This window comes from Physeter macrocephalus, chromosome 2 (genome assembly GCF_002837175.3).
Source record: "Physeter macrocephalus isolate SW-GA chromosome 2, ASM283717v5, whole genome shotgun sequence".
NCBI lineage: Eukaryota > Metazoa > Chordata > Mammalia > Artiodactyla > Physeteridae > Physeter > Physeter macrocephalus.
Window position 1 is genome coordinate 20,829,466 of NC_041215.1, and position 14,477 is coordinate 20,843,942.

Consider the following 14,477-nt stretch of genomic DNA (forward strand, 5'->3'; position numbering starts at 1 on the left):
ACGGAGGAGGGGTCTCACTCGCTCTCTCCCTCTCTCCCTCTCTCTCTCCATGGGTTCCAAGCTGGAAATCTCAATCCCTGTTCTCTGAATCCCCGCTGGAGAGAAGGGGGAGCTCCGTGTGGGCGGAGGGAGGGCCAAGAAAGCTGGCAGCCCTTCGGAAAAGGAAGCCCCGCGAAAAGTCCAGGAGTCACGCTGGAGACAGGATGGAGGAAGTGGAAGGTGTTCGGCAGGGGGGAGGAGGTGGGGTGGGCAGGGAGGGGAGACAGAGGGGCCATGCAGACAGACTGGGGGTGAGGGGAGGGGCTGGGCTCTGAGATGGGGGAGCGGCTTTCTGGCAGGGCTGGGTGGAGGTATCGAGGGAGAATGGGGTCCGGCCAGCCAGCGGACGCGGTCCAGGCCAGCAGCCGGCATCCACAGCGAGGCACGAGTGGGATGCCCAAACGCTGCGTTGTCATGGAAACGGAACACAATGGGGGATGAGTGTGAGGGAGCTAATTAATCAAGGACAGAAAACGGCATCGACATCCAAAACAAAACCAGGGGAAACAAATGAAAAAACAAAGTGGGGTGGTGGGGGGAAATAATCCAAAAAAAACCAAACTAAAAACCCCTCCAAAACAAAATAACTGAAAGCAAGGAAAAAAACAAAACAAAACAAAACATGGAATGGGTGTGGGGCTGAAAATCGGGGTCTGAAAGGAGGACGGCTGTGGCTTCCCCAGGGAGGTGCCCCCCAACCCTGGCAGAACACAGCATCTGGCCTCCACACCCAGCACCCAAGGTTCCTGGCAGAGGCTCGAGGCGGCCACAGAGGTGAGATCCTCATCGAAAAAGAACCTTCGGAGCAAACCAACCCAGCCACGGAAGCCCCACTTCTCAGTGACTCTCCCTGCTCTTCGTTTAGAGCTGAACAAACAGAGGCCAAGTCACTTGAATCACACAGCAAGGTAAACTCCTCAAGACCTCAAGAGTCCCATGGAAAACCTGCTCCAGCAGAGGTGGGGGGCTGATGAGGCTGGATGAGCCCTGGGAAGGGCCCTCATCCTCCGGGAGCCTCAGTTTCCTCCTTTGTGAAATGGAGGCCATCGGTGATGTGTTGAGGCCATTAAGCTGACCGGGGCAGTGCCCAGCACACAGAAGATGCTCAGCCTGGGCATGGGCCAGTGAAGTTTCCTTCTGGCCTTCCAGGATGCTGGAAAGATCAATGAGATGCTCATCATTGAGGGAGTTTGGGGATGAATTAGTTAAAAAAAGTAATGGGAAGAATTTCTATTGAATCTCTCCCACTTTGAGGCCAGTGACCTCATGCCCATTTTGTGGATGAAGCAGTGGAGGCCCAAAGAGGAGCTAGGGCTAGTTGGAAGACACAAAGAAAGGAAGTGGTAGGGCCAGAGCTCAAAGCCAGGTATGCCTGATCCCTACCTCTGAGATAAAGTGAGCCTTCTCTTACCATGGTAATTAGCAAGAATTATATCCACATGTCCCTTCTTGGCTCTTTCAAACTTGTGTCCTTACCCTCTGGGGATACCGAAGAGGGCAAAAGTACCCATCACCCATATACACCTATCAACTGAATAATCATCAGTCGAAAAATATCCAGCAGCCATCAAAACAAATGTCCAGAAGCCATCAGTAAAAGGTTTGTACTCAAAGGGATTATTGGAACATCAAAGGGAATAAGGGCTAGCTTTAGGATTTAAAGGTTAATATAATCCCAATTTATGTGTGTAAGGCTCAACATCATGTCCCAAAGACCCTGTTCACATCGGATCTGATCTTAAAATATCTTCCCTTAGGAGTGTCATAATTTGGAAGGTACCTCTAACACTTTTCAGAAGTAGACACAAGGCATACATCTTGAACACGTAACAGACTTGCTGTACAGGGCTGTTAATTATAAGTCAGTTAAGTGTGGGAGGGCATTTATCAACAACTGTAATTTTGGTGCTCACAATCCCCAACATGGCCGGCAGCCATCAATTAAATGGATCTGCCAATATGCTACCAAGGCTGACACCTAAGACACTTTGCCCACTTGCTTTCTCACCTACCCCATTTGTTTCTAAGGGTGTGCGGCAGGAAGAGGGCTGGTTTGCCACGAGTTAGGGGAGGATTGTGCCCATGAGCACTAGGTGGCTTAGGGTCTCATAAGGCCTCTGGGCATCCTTCCAGTTGGCGAGGGCGGGCGGCTGACGCTGTGTTCTGCCCAGTTTGGTGCTGACTCCCACCCACATCATCTTTCCACCCCTGGCTGCAAGCTTGAGGTGCAGGTTAGAAAAGTAAGGTGGGCACGGAACCCATGGGACGGAGTGGCCCCGTGGGACCCCCGCCCCCAATTACCGACCTGAATGGAGGGTCCAGGCAGGTTATAAGGGGACCACACCAGCCTTGGTCCTCAGCACGCTCCAGCTGGCTCTCGTTTCCAGCTCTTCTCATCACCGAGTAGCCGGGGGGGTCCCAGTGGGGGGGACCCGCGTGGGTGAGGGGATCAGGAGGGTGGGCGGTGGGAGGGTGGTGGGTCGAGGGGGGGGCGGGTCGCTTCAAACCCCGATTCACATGGAAAAACAACTCAAAAACCTTCAAAGCAACCGGGAGACGACCCCTCCCCCAGGCAGGAAGAGGCAGAAACTCAAAAACCAAGAAAGTGGGGGGCGGGGAGGGGTGCTCCAGGGGAGGAGGGGTTGGGGAAGGGTGAGGGGGAAAACTCAAAAGTGAGGTGATCTGGTTGGAGCACTAGGTAGGGAACTCAACAGTGTCAGACATCTCAACGATTCAGCAAGCCGCAGCTCTGAAGGGTGGGGGGGCTCTGCTGGGCATTTTGGGGTGGGAGAGGCTGCTGGGTGCTCCTCCGGACTCCAAAATGAGGATGTGGATGGGGAGGGGAGGGGAGGGGAGAGGTGCCAGTTCTGCAGCCTCCACGGGGTTTACTTAAGCTTAGATTACACCTGTCAGGGGACGGGAAGGGGTCCAAGGCCTAATTCCAAAGCCCCTCCATTAAACCCCAGCCTGTGGCCCAGGGAGGGTGGGTACCGCCCCGCGGCCTGCCCTGTGCATCTTCCTCCCCCTCCCCCGCCACCCTGCCTCCCCACTCCCACCACCAGCTCCCTCCGCCATCGGGATAGCGTGCAAGGCCCGGAGGGACCTGGCTGGACCCCTGGCCCACGGGCTGACCAGCGGCCTTGACAAGCTCTTGTCATTTTGAGCTGGACATTTTGCTGCGCTATAGATACTTTTTATTGTTGGTTTTTTGTTTTTTTTTTTTTTGGTACTCTCTCTCTCCCGATTTTTTTTTTTTCCTGGTTCTAGCAGAAAATGGGATGATATCTTGCCAATCGACTGATTCCCCTTGTCCCCTCGCCGCGGCCGCCAGAGACACGGGGCTTTCCGAACGACAAGGTGTAATCTAATGTTCCCCTCACCCCCCAAAAACAGAGGAAACAGCAATGCAAAGGGTGTGAGGCAGGCAGCAGGCGAGGTGTCTAGAGCTCAGTGTTCCTGCAGAACGGCCCAGCCCCACCCCCACGCCCCGACCCGCCATGCCCAAATGGAGGAAAGCCTGCCTTCCCACCCCTGGAGCCCCCTCTCCCCTTGGGATGAGGGTGGGATGAGGAGAAGCGCTGGGTCTTGACCTGCCACTGCCTACCACCAGGGTCAAGTCAGGGGCTTTGGGGGTGAAAGGTGGGGTGGCACGGCCAGGTGTGATCAGCAGGAGCCGGGGAGGTCGCCGACATACCCCAGTGGTAGTCTTTCTGGAGATACAGGAGGTGGCGGGGGTGGGTTCCAGGCCCAATATCTGTATCTACTCTTGTTTGGGGGTGCCAGGAGGTAAGGGGAACACTCAGAGGTCATATCCACCAATTATACGGCTTGGGTGCCAGAGTTTTAATTTTAAAAACAATTTTCCCCACAGAATTCCATGCTATGAACTGATCTGAAGAGGCCTGGGGATGGGTTTCAGATAAAGGGTTCTGAAGAACACCTGGAAATTGGGGCAATCTGGATCTCCCTCTGGCATTGTATATTGAGTCCCGATCTCTTAGCTCAGCATTGAGAACTGGCGTTAAATTATCCCCATCTGGCTTCTTCCAAGATCCTGAGAATATCCTAAGTCCCTTGAAGGTGGAAAGCTCTTTCCCATGTCTCTAGCTCACTCCAAGTTCTCCCCGCATGTTCCTATGTCATCGGGTGGGTAGCACACCATTTAACCGGGTCCTGCACCATGGTTCAATAATGCTATGATGCTAGACCAAGTGGTAAAGACACCATCGTTAGCCACTAATTCACACCTTAAAGGCTGACAATTTTAAAGATTTTAAAGAATATTAACAGCCAGGGAGAATATAACCTGATCATCTTCCCACCCTGTCGAAGTCTGAGCTGCATCTTCCTTAGGAGAGTTCTGGGAGCAGAGCTCCCAGTTGCATTAAAAAAATGGGCTTGGTTTTGACCTTGGTCCTTTGAATATCAGAGATATACTTCAGGAGAAGGGTAAATCTGAATATTCCACCCCCTGGATCACCCAGGGTCAGCAGAAGCTGGAGACTGTGAATTGAAGGAAGAGTTAGGTTGAGGGTGGGGATTCGGTACAAATAACTCCCAGGACTGGTTGCTCTGGTAACACTGTAAATGCTTGTAGCCTTCAGGCCAGAACATGCTAGGCGGCTCTTCTCTTCCGCTGGGCTGGTACTTATCTGCAAGGGTAGCCTAACATCCAAACTGTTCCTTTTTTTTTTTTTTTTTTTTGCCCCCTTCTGATACTCTGGCCACAGAACTTCCTGGGGGAGTGACAGGGAGTAAGATGAGAGATGTGGCTCTGGGGAGGCCACTGATCTCATGGGAATGGGGTTGGAGCCAGGAGAAAATGAGACCATGAGATGGGCTCAGAAATGCATTATCAAAAAATGAGATCTGAGCAAATGAATTAACATCTGCCCTCCAATTCTTTTCAAAGCAGTTTCCCATAAGCCATCTTATTCAAACAGCGGATGTCTGAAATACATGATGGGGAAAAATGAGGTCCCCAAAGGGAAGTGACTTGCCCAGACCATTTATCTGAACTCGATTTCCCTGTTTTACAACAACTTCACTTGCAATTTCTTATGTGCTATGCACTACACAGGGCACAAGATGAGCATTAATTTGCTCGATGGAATCCTCCCAACTACCCTGTGAGCTGGGTAAATCAATGCTTCCTATTATTCAGATGAAGGAACAGGGACTCCAAGCAACCAAGTGACTAGCCCAAGGTCACACAGCCAGGGAGGGGCAGAGGCAGTACTTGAATCTAGGTCTCCCCAAGCAGCAAGTCTGTGCTCTCACCACCAGTCTATACTGCCCCCAAAGTCCAAGTGGTCTTCAGAGACCCTCAGCCACCTCTCAGTTTCAATTCACTGGGACCCAGCTTTAGTGAAGGGGCCGGGAGACCTCTGTCTTCCATCTTTTGGAGAGGTTCTGCCTGGCAGCTCTCACTCTGGATTCAAAATGAGACAGGAAAAATGAATCCCTGGTTATTGCATCTGAAGTCTTCTTGCCAACTTGCCCCTGAACTTAATAACTGGGAGTTTAGAGAAGGCAGGTGAGGGACAAGAGAGAGAAAAAGGTGACCCCAAACAGGCTGATCTCAGCCCTCCACTATCATCAGTGTTGGGTAGTAAGCTGGGGGCTAGTGGCTATAAATCTAAAGGGATATTTTATTGGGGGTTGTTTTTTATTTGGGGTTGGAATGGGGCTCTCAAGGGCTTGCCTTTCCTCAGGGAGGGAACAGAAGATGGGAGCGAACATCTCCAAAGGTTTCAAGAGTGAGAGAAACACACAGAGAGAGAGAGAGAGAGAGCTGAAAGAGAGAGAAAGGCAGAGGGAGAGCTGGGGAAGTGGGTGGGGGAGGGGGGCTGTGCCCAAAGTTCCCCAGGGTTTTCTCCAGAATTCCACAGTTCTGATGCTCAGGTACTCAGAAAGTGACCGTACTGTGTTGCTGGACAAAAGATGCCTGTGACTGGGCCCAGAGCCTGTGAGGTGGTGGGGGAAGCAGCCAACATCATCTGGGAGGCAGAGGCATAGCACTAAAGGGCAGAATAACTGGCCAAGTAGTTCTTCCAAAGTCTGTCATGCTACATTTTCTGATGGGTGGATCCGTATTGGTACCCAGCCAGGATGCAAAAAGTCATCACACCAGCTACCATGTTGAGCGCTGCCTATGCAGTGCCAAGCATGCATCATTTTGGGAGGACAGTCCACTGAAAGGTGGCCATTTCTCATATTTGGACGTGTTGCTCCAATGAACAAGAACTCAAAATGCCGGCTACCCATTCAGCTGTGCTTCAAATGCCTGTTTTGGGGTTGTTTGGGAGGGTGGGAGGTGGTCTCATGCTGAGGCAGAAGGATGGAAACATGCCTGCTTAAGCTCCCTTCCAACATGGCTGCCCTGTGGGGCTGAGGCATCAGCTCTGGGTAAAACAGAGCTGGCAAATTGGGCTGCTCTCCTCACACACCCCACCCAGGCTCTGACCTCCCACCATCTGTCTATGCCACCTCCCTTGTGCTCTTGAGCCCGGGCGGTCACTTTCTGCCCCAGCATCCCAGCTGTGGGACCCCTTCCGCCCTCCTGGATGGTAGTTGGGACAGGAACACTGGCTTTTAAGTCACAATGCGTTTGGAGAACAACCACACAACAGCTCAGCCCAAGAAACCCAAACCAAAGAGCACGGAAACACAGGACAGAACCAAAGACAAAACGCTTTGGGGGAGGAGGGGGTTGGGTGAAGGGGATGGGAGAGGGGAAAAAAAAAAAACGAACCAATCGGTTTTTCCCCCCCAAACGAAACAAAATCAAAACATTAATAATTAAATAAAAGGAAGGAAGAAAGAAAAAAACGAAGAAAACCAAAGGAGAAAAACGGAACGGAAGACGAGAAACACTCCAACAGAGGGCATTGGGAATTCACCAAACCGAACTGACAAGAGTGGCATGCAGAGAAGATTTTTACATTCTCCCAGCATGCATCAGGCCCAAGTTACCATGACGACGAGGAGTGCAAAAAACTTAGCAACAACATTACCAAAGGATGCATAGAGGCGACCACAATGCAAGCATCGCATGTGTGCGGCCGGCCCTAGGCCGGACTGGGCGCGGCTGAGATTTTTGTGTCTTTCTGGGTTTTTGCTCTCACTTGGTGGTTTTTTGTTTTGTTTCGTTCACGTTGAGTTCATTATTCGTATTCGTCATTTTTTTTTTTTTAGTTCGTTTTTCTATTATTTTCTGTGTGCATGTCTGCGTGTGTCCGTGTGCCTGTCTGTGTGCATTTCTTGCGTGTGTGTGTGTCACTTTCGGAATGTAAAAATGTGGGTAAAGAAAGTAAAAAAGAAAAAAACACACCAACCTTCTCGAAGCTCTGAGGGATGTAAAAGGGGTTTGATGCAGAACACAATGACATGGGGAGAAGAGAAAAAATAGGGGAGATACAGAGAGTAAAAAGAGGACTTCCCAAGGCTAAAAGCTGCAATAGTTTGTTGATTTTTTTTGTTTTCTTTAAACCAAAAAAGAAAAATTAAAATTAAAAAATAAAAAGAACAGCAACGACCTTTTAGTCTTTCCTCCGTTCTTTCCTTGACATACAAGATCTACATTTGCCTTCCACGATTTTTTTTAAAATTCAATTTTGGAGCGTCTGAGACCCAGGCAAAGAATGGGAAGCTGGACCCCCCCCAAAAGAAAGGACCCCACCTCTGGAACGGGGCGGGGGGTGCTGAGGACACAGAAGGCCCCCCTCCCTTGTCGCACTCTGGGCTAGAGGCCCCGCCCCCGCCCTGCCCCATGCCTGCCGCCCACACTGTCCTCCTTGAACTCTGCCAGACTTACAAACCCCCATCCCAGGTGTTTGCAGAGAAATAATCAAGTTAGACGAAGACCAGTCAGTTGGAGTCGTGGATGCGCTATAACTCACCAGAGGTGCCGTGACATCAGATCGGATGTGTGCCCCCTACCCGCCCCCGCCCCGGCGTCCCCGTCCCCTCCCACCAGGCGGCCTCCTTCCTCCTCAGAGACGAGATACAGAACCCAAGTGCAGCCAAGGTGCTGCTTCAGGGCTGGTTGGGGCCCTGCTTATTGGGGACCAAGGGGCTGAGGGTCTCCGGGTGAGGGAGGAGCCGCATGGCCTCCCAGGTGGAGAACGGCAGGGGCTTGGTGCGTTGAACGGGGGAAACGGAGGCCCGAAGAAGGCTGGAGTGGGGTCAAGTATACAGAGCCAATTGGGGCAGCCCGGGGGGATGAACGGGACCCTGTTTCCTGGCAGGCGGGAGCTGTTTCTAGCACAAATCGGATCAGAAACAGCCAAGGGGATGCAGGAGATGGAGGAGGAGACAAATTAAAATTTCTGAAAGGACGGAAGAGAACCGACCCGGGGATGAGACGGGGTCCACAGAGACATCTAGGAGCGGGACAGCCCCCTCCCAGCCTGGCATCTTTGAGGGGACACCAAGGGGCCCAGAAGAAAGTTTGTGTAGCCGCTTCCCAGGCCCTCCTTGGGTGAGTGGGGGTGTCAGGGCAAGGACCCCCGTGCTTCCAGGCGTGACTAAGTGGGAAACTGACAAGCCTCAGCCTAAACCCCAGGGTGTCTGCCTAAAGGAGCCCTTCTCTGAGGGTGACTAGGAGAGCACCAGGCTCTGGGACAGCTGAGGGCGTGGGGCTGGCAGGGGCAGCCTTGAAGACCTCTCCCCAACTCTTAGATTAGGGGGGCGGTGAAGCAGGGAGCTACGAGGCCACGAGTCTGGAGAAGCGAAGCGAGCACACAGCAAAGGGGAGGCACTGCACGACACACCACAGAAGCCGACTCGGATGGGCGGGCGGGCGGGGTGGGGCAGAGGCCTGCAGGCTCCCCCGGCCCTGTAGGCCCACGACCGACCCCACCCCCGGCCCTGCCCCATTCCCTCCTGCCGCCCCCCCCACCCCAAGTCCTGCAGCCCACGGGGCGGCCATCACAATGCACGGGGGTGGGGGTGGGGGTTGAAGCAGCCCCCATTTTACAGGCGAGGAAACTGAGGTCCAGAGAGGGACACAGCCTCGCCCAAGGTCCCGCGGCCACAAGCGGGGCTGGGCCTGCCTGCTGGGGTCTGCAGGGGACAGGGGAGCCCGGAGGCTGTGAGCCCGAGGAGGGAGGGGGACGGGTGGGGCGGGTCCCTGCCTTCGACCTGGACGCGGCGTTCCCTACCTCGCACGTAGAGATTGGCGGGTGAGGAGTAGCGCACGCCAGCGCTGTTGGTCGCCACACACTCGTATTTGCCCTGGTCGGTCTCCTCGCTGCTCTCAATCTGCAGGGCTCCTGTGGGTAAAGGGGACAAGGCCTGGCCCATTAGGGGAAACCTCGAGGCTGGGGTGGTGGGAGGGCTGTCCCAGAGTCCTGTCTCTTAGTCGGTCTGGGCCGGAGAGGCAGATGAAAAAGCTGAGTCAGCCTAGAAGCCCCCACTGGGTCAGGGCCTCCCTGCCTGCCTTCCCCCACCCCGATCCTGGCCCATCCCGGCCTGAACATACCGCCTGCCCCACAAATCCTCCACCCTCAGCTGGGACCTCGTAAACGACTGCCAAGTTGAGTGACAAAGCTGGGGAGAATGTGTTTTCAGGAAAGCATCAAGTGATGTTCTCCAGGCAGGGTGGGGTGGAGAGCAGGTTGGCAGTCCCAACCCATAGCAGCCGTTCCAAAGACCCTGACACTTCAGGGGCCACCACAAATGATGTGCCAATTCAGGGAGCTGGTGATCGCCTGCTGGTTTCAACCAGTGCCTGTGTGTAAATGACCGTGGGTCTGGGTTCCTCAAGTATGTTTGGAATCACAGGCCTCAAGGCCCACGGTGTCCAGAAACGGAGACAGGGTTGTATATCTTCACGGGTGTTTAAATTTCAGGAGTGGGTTACCACTCCACAAGACCAAAGGTAAAGGAGGCTGAGAGTGATATACATCAAGTATGTTTGAAAGCAAAGGCCTGGATCCACGCTTTCTGTACCTGAAACTGATTGAAGAGTGAATTTCCCCGGAGATTTAAAGTCATCTAAGTCAGTCAGTCTGAATTCACAGATCTGTTTTAAAACCACGGGCCTGGATTCAGGATTCCGGATGCTCACAAGTAAATGAATTTTCTCAAGTGTGTTTGCGATCACAGACGGAGACCCCAGTCCACGGTGCTCACAGCTTAACGGGGAGAATTTTCAAAAGTGTTTGAAATCAGGTGTGAAGGAAAACCTCTAACCCGTGCAAATAAAGTTGAGGCTGAAATGCCCCCAGCGTGCTTGAAATTATAAACCGGGATCAAAGAATTTGTTGGTCATGAGTGAATAAGAATTTTAAAAAGAGGTCAATTTTCTCAAGCTTATTTAAAGTCACAGGCCCAAATCAAAGGTCTTGGTGCCCACAAGTAAATGAAAATAGGGCAGATTTCCCCACACTATGTTTGAAATCACAGGCCCAGATGAAAGACTTCACCTCCCATGAACATGTGAAAATGAATGAACTTTCTTAAGAATATTTAAAAGCACAGGGCCTTGATCACACGCTACGGTGCTCATGAGTAAATGAAAATGTGGCCAAGATTTCCCCAAAGATATCTGAAACCACAGGCCTGGGACAAATCTTCACTTTCACAAGTAAAATACATCTCTAAGTATGTCTGAAATCACAGGCCTTGATCAAATACTTGAGTGCCCGTGAACAAATTAAAAATGAGGCAGAGGTTTCCACAGTTATGTTTGAAATCAAAGGCCTGGACCAAGGTCCTCATTTTCATAAGTAAATAAAACTGCGTAACTATCTATAAGTACGTTACACTCACAGTCCTGGACCCTGTGACTGGTTGACTGGTAAATGAAGGTGAGGGAATACCTCCAAATGTGTTTCAATCACACATTGTTTTTGTTTGCTGTTGTTGTTTTCCCCAATCACAGGTTTTGATCAGAGTCCCTGGCACCAGGAGTCCAAAAATCCAGTCCAAGGTCCCAAGCAGACCCCTCCTCCCAGCTTTGTGGGTGTCCCATAGAAGTGAGGGGAACCCACAGATGGGGAAGTTCTCTCTGGGGGCCATGGATTAGGCTTCTGCCCCTTCGTAACACTTCCTACCAACCTCAAGGCCCCAGGGAAGCAGGCAGGCATGTATTACTATGGAGGCCCAGAGAGGGCAGGGAGCCTGCTCAAGGTCACACAGCATTTCGTGGCAAAGTCAGGACTAGACATGGACTCTTCCCTAGGGCTCCTACCTAGGCCTGTTCTAGTCTATTCTTTAAGGGCAGCACCATGGGGCTGCCTTTGAGACTGCCTGTCTCTCTGCTCCCTCAAGCTGGACCCTCCACTCCCCCTGCCCTGCCACCCACATCAAAGCTTCAGAGCTGGAAGGCCCCCTCCGCACGTCCATTGTACAGATGGGAAAACCAAGGCTAGAGACGGATGAGGGCTGCGTACAGAGCAGTGGTCAGAAGCCTGACTCCCAGCGCTCTGGGTGGCCACGGGAGACGCTGCCCCTTCCTGAGGACACAACCCCCTGACTGCGGCCAGGTGACCCAAGGGGCCACCACGGCCACACTCAGCCCCCGTCCACAGATAGTGACATAGACACAGAGACTGCACAGACACTGGGCGGGGTGGCGAGGAGAACACATGTGGAGGGGGGCCTGGGGCAGCCCCCCGTGGAGCCTGGGGGGCTGGGCGGGCGGCGAGAGAGAGTGTGAGTGGGTGGGTGGGTGAGGAAAGAGCCTCTTACCTCGGATCGGAGTGCTTTCTGTAAGGGAAGCAGAGAGAGTCAGGTGAATGTCAGAAGGCAGTCCTGGGGGGGCCAGGGGGCCCCAGGGAGGCGGGGCTGGGCCATGAGCCAGGCCTGAACACTCTGCCCCCGGGGCTGGGAGGGGGCGCTGAGGCAGCCCTGGGCCTACAAACCCTGCAGGCCTTGCTGAGGAAGAATCAGGAGGGCTTCCCGTAGGAGGCAAGAATCTCCTGGGGAAGGAGGGGCTGAGTCTAGAAGCCCCTCTGGACTGGCCTGAGGGGCGTGGCCATGCCCCAGGGAGGTCCATGGCCTCGCCTGGCCCTGTGGGCTGCCTTTCTTCTGGGCTGAGGAGGGGAGGTCCACGACCTCCCCTCCTATTTCTTCTCGGGAGGGTCATGGAATGATGGGGGTCTTGGGAGTCTTGTTAGAGAAGGGGGAGAGGGGTTAGTGCCCCAGGGCTGGGCATTAATAAAGCAAAGGGAATGTGTTACAGACAGGCCAAGTAGGAAGGACAGGGGAGGGCAGTGAAAGGGGATGGAGGGTAGAGAGAGGGCCCTGCAGCCTCCTTAACGTCCAAAAGGAAAAGAGGAAGAGAATGATCTATGTGTCTATATGGGCGCTGGGGGCTGGGACACCTCAGGAGACCAGAAATGGTGGTGCCAGGCTAGAGTTTCCCACCCTCTGCTCATCTTCCCAGGGGAGATCTGGGCCCCCTCTCTCTCTGCTGAGGACCTGGGCACCCCAAGGCCAGGGCAGGGAAGCTGCCGAGGGTGAGAAAATACAGCTCTTTCTTCCTGGCCCAGGCCCATTTTGCAGATGAACAAACTGAGGCCCACAAGGGGCCAAGGAACTGTCACGCCCTGAGTCAGAGGCAGGGGTGAGCCCTGAACCCAGCTCTCTGGCCTCCCAGGCTGGGGCCCCTCTAGAACTTTAGGGGGACCCTACATTATCTCTTACAAAATCCCCAACCTAATGGGGCCACTCCCCCTCTTCACACGGAGGGAGGGGAGAGAGGAGGAAGGAGGGGAATTTGCCTAAGGCTGCACCATGGAGAGCGAAAATCTGGGTCAGTGGGAATCTAGGTCAGCTCTGGCTCAGGCTGTTTTACTACACTTGGACTGTCACCATAGTCCAAGTGATAGAAGCCAGAGGCCAAAGGACAGAACTTCCCAAGATGGCCAAATAGCCTATGGCCACTATGTTGAGAGGAAAAGATACACCTCTTGGGTATTAAAGGTGGTTTTGCTTTCTACTCCGAGGAAGATGAGAAGTTACTATCACGGGCCAATATCAGTCATTCTTACCTTAGTAAGAATTAGCCCAGCAAGTTGGATTCAGGGGATTTAGGCTGGGCTGGGAAAAGAGGACGAGCAACACCCAGTACTAGCCCACCTGGAACATTCCTCCCTCTCCCTAGATCCAGCCCGCAAACTTCTGTAATTTCACATTTTCCAGCAGTGTCAAGGCCCAGAATGGGGCAGGGGGTGCCATCTGTGTGAAGCTCCACTAGCCCCTCGTGGTCTTGTCTTTTTTCCTCTTTTCCTTTTGGGCTCCTCTCTCTGCAGCCCCCGGGTGCCTGGATGGGGAGGGCTGGGTGGTCAGGGGCAGGGGGGCGGTGGGGGGAGACGTTAGTAAACATGCCACGTGGAGTGGGTCACAGTTACTGTCACGGTGGCCGTTAGTCTGAGGGGAGGGGACGGGAAGGGGGGACACGGTGGGGGGGGGCGTTAGTTGTTGACGTGGTGAAGAAATTAAACTTACCAAAGGTTTCTGAACGTTTACAACGGAGGGACAAGAAAAGAGAACAGGAACATTAACGGGTGGTTATGCAGAAGCCTGTATCCTCGTGGGTTCGGGAGGGGAGGTCAGAATAATGATCAGATTGATTACAATTGTTTTTTTTCCCTTTGGCCGTGCTGTGCGGCTCGTGGGATCTTAGTTCCCCGACCAGGGATTGAACCCGCGCCTCCTGCAGTGGAAGCTCAAAGTCTTAGCCACCAGACCACCAGGGAAGTCCCTTATGATTTTTTTTTTTTTTTTTTTTTTTTTTTTTTTTGGGACGCGGGGCTCTCACTGCTGTGGCCTCTCCCGTTGCAGAGCACAGGCTCCGGACGCGCAGGCGCAGCGGCCATGGCTCACGGGCCCAGCCGCTCCGCGGCATGTGGGATCTTCCCAGACCGGGGCACGAACCCATGTCCCCTGCATCTGCAGGCGGACTCTCAACCACTGCGCCACCAGGGAAGCCCTGATTATGATTTTTAAAGCAGCTGATGTTCATTGAGCACTTGCTACATGCCAGGCAGCCTGTCAGAGGCCCCTCACAGAAACGCTAGGGAATAGGCACGGTTTATGAGGATGCTGAGACCCAGGGCATGGGGCACCAAGGTCCACACTCTTAATCATTTCATTATATTGGGGTGACAATGGTGGAAACCAGCAGAGAAGCAACTGGATCCCGAAGGTTGCCATCACTCCTCCAGCTGAACCCCCCAAGCTGCAAATATCCTCAGACAGGTCGGGACGGGGAAGGCTACGTCTCTCCCCAGTGCGAGGTCCAGGTCTCTCCCGGGAAGAAATTCTGGGCTTAACATCTGCCCCTTTTCAGGGTTTGGGTCTTTGTTGAGGGAAGGAGAAAGCAGAGGATGGGCAGACAGGACTCCTCAGAGGACGGGACTGGGCAGTGAGTGGGGGGGAGGGGCGCTGAGAACGATGGGGTGGCCTTCAGGCAGGGGTGGCTCCAG

The 14,477-nt window shown here is 53.6% G+C and overlaps 1 protein-coding gene across 8 annotated transcripts in view; it reads right to left on the reverse strand.

Moving 5' to 3' along the window:
• Positions 1-14,477, reverse strand: part of PTPRS (protein tyrosine phosphatase receptor type S) — a 64,237-nt gene that overhangs the window by 34,661 nt on the left and 15,099 nt on the right. For all 8 annotated transcript variants that reach the window (XM_055081294.1, XM_055081290.1, XM_024134054.3 and 5 more), the window contains exon 5: positions 9,204-9,314. In XM_055081294.1, the coding sequence (XP_054937269.1) occupies positions 9,204-9,314 (111 nt within the window). The remainder of the gene's footprint in view (positions 1-9,203; positions 9,315-14,477) is intronic.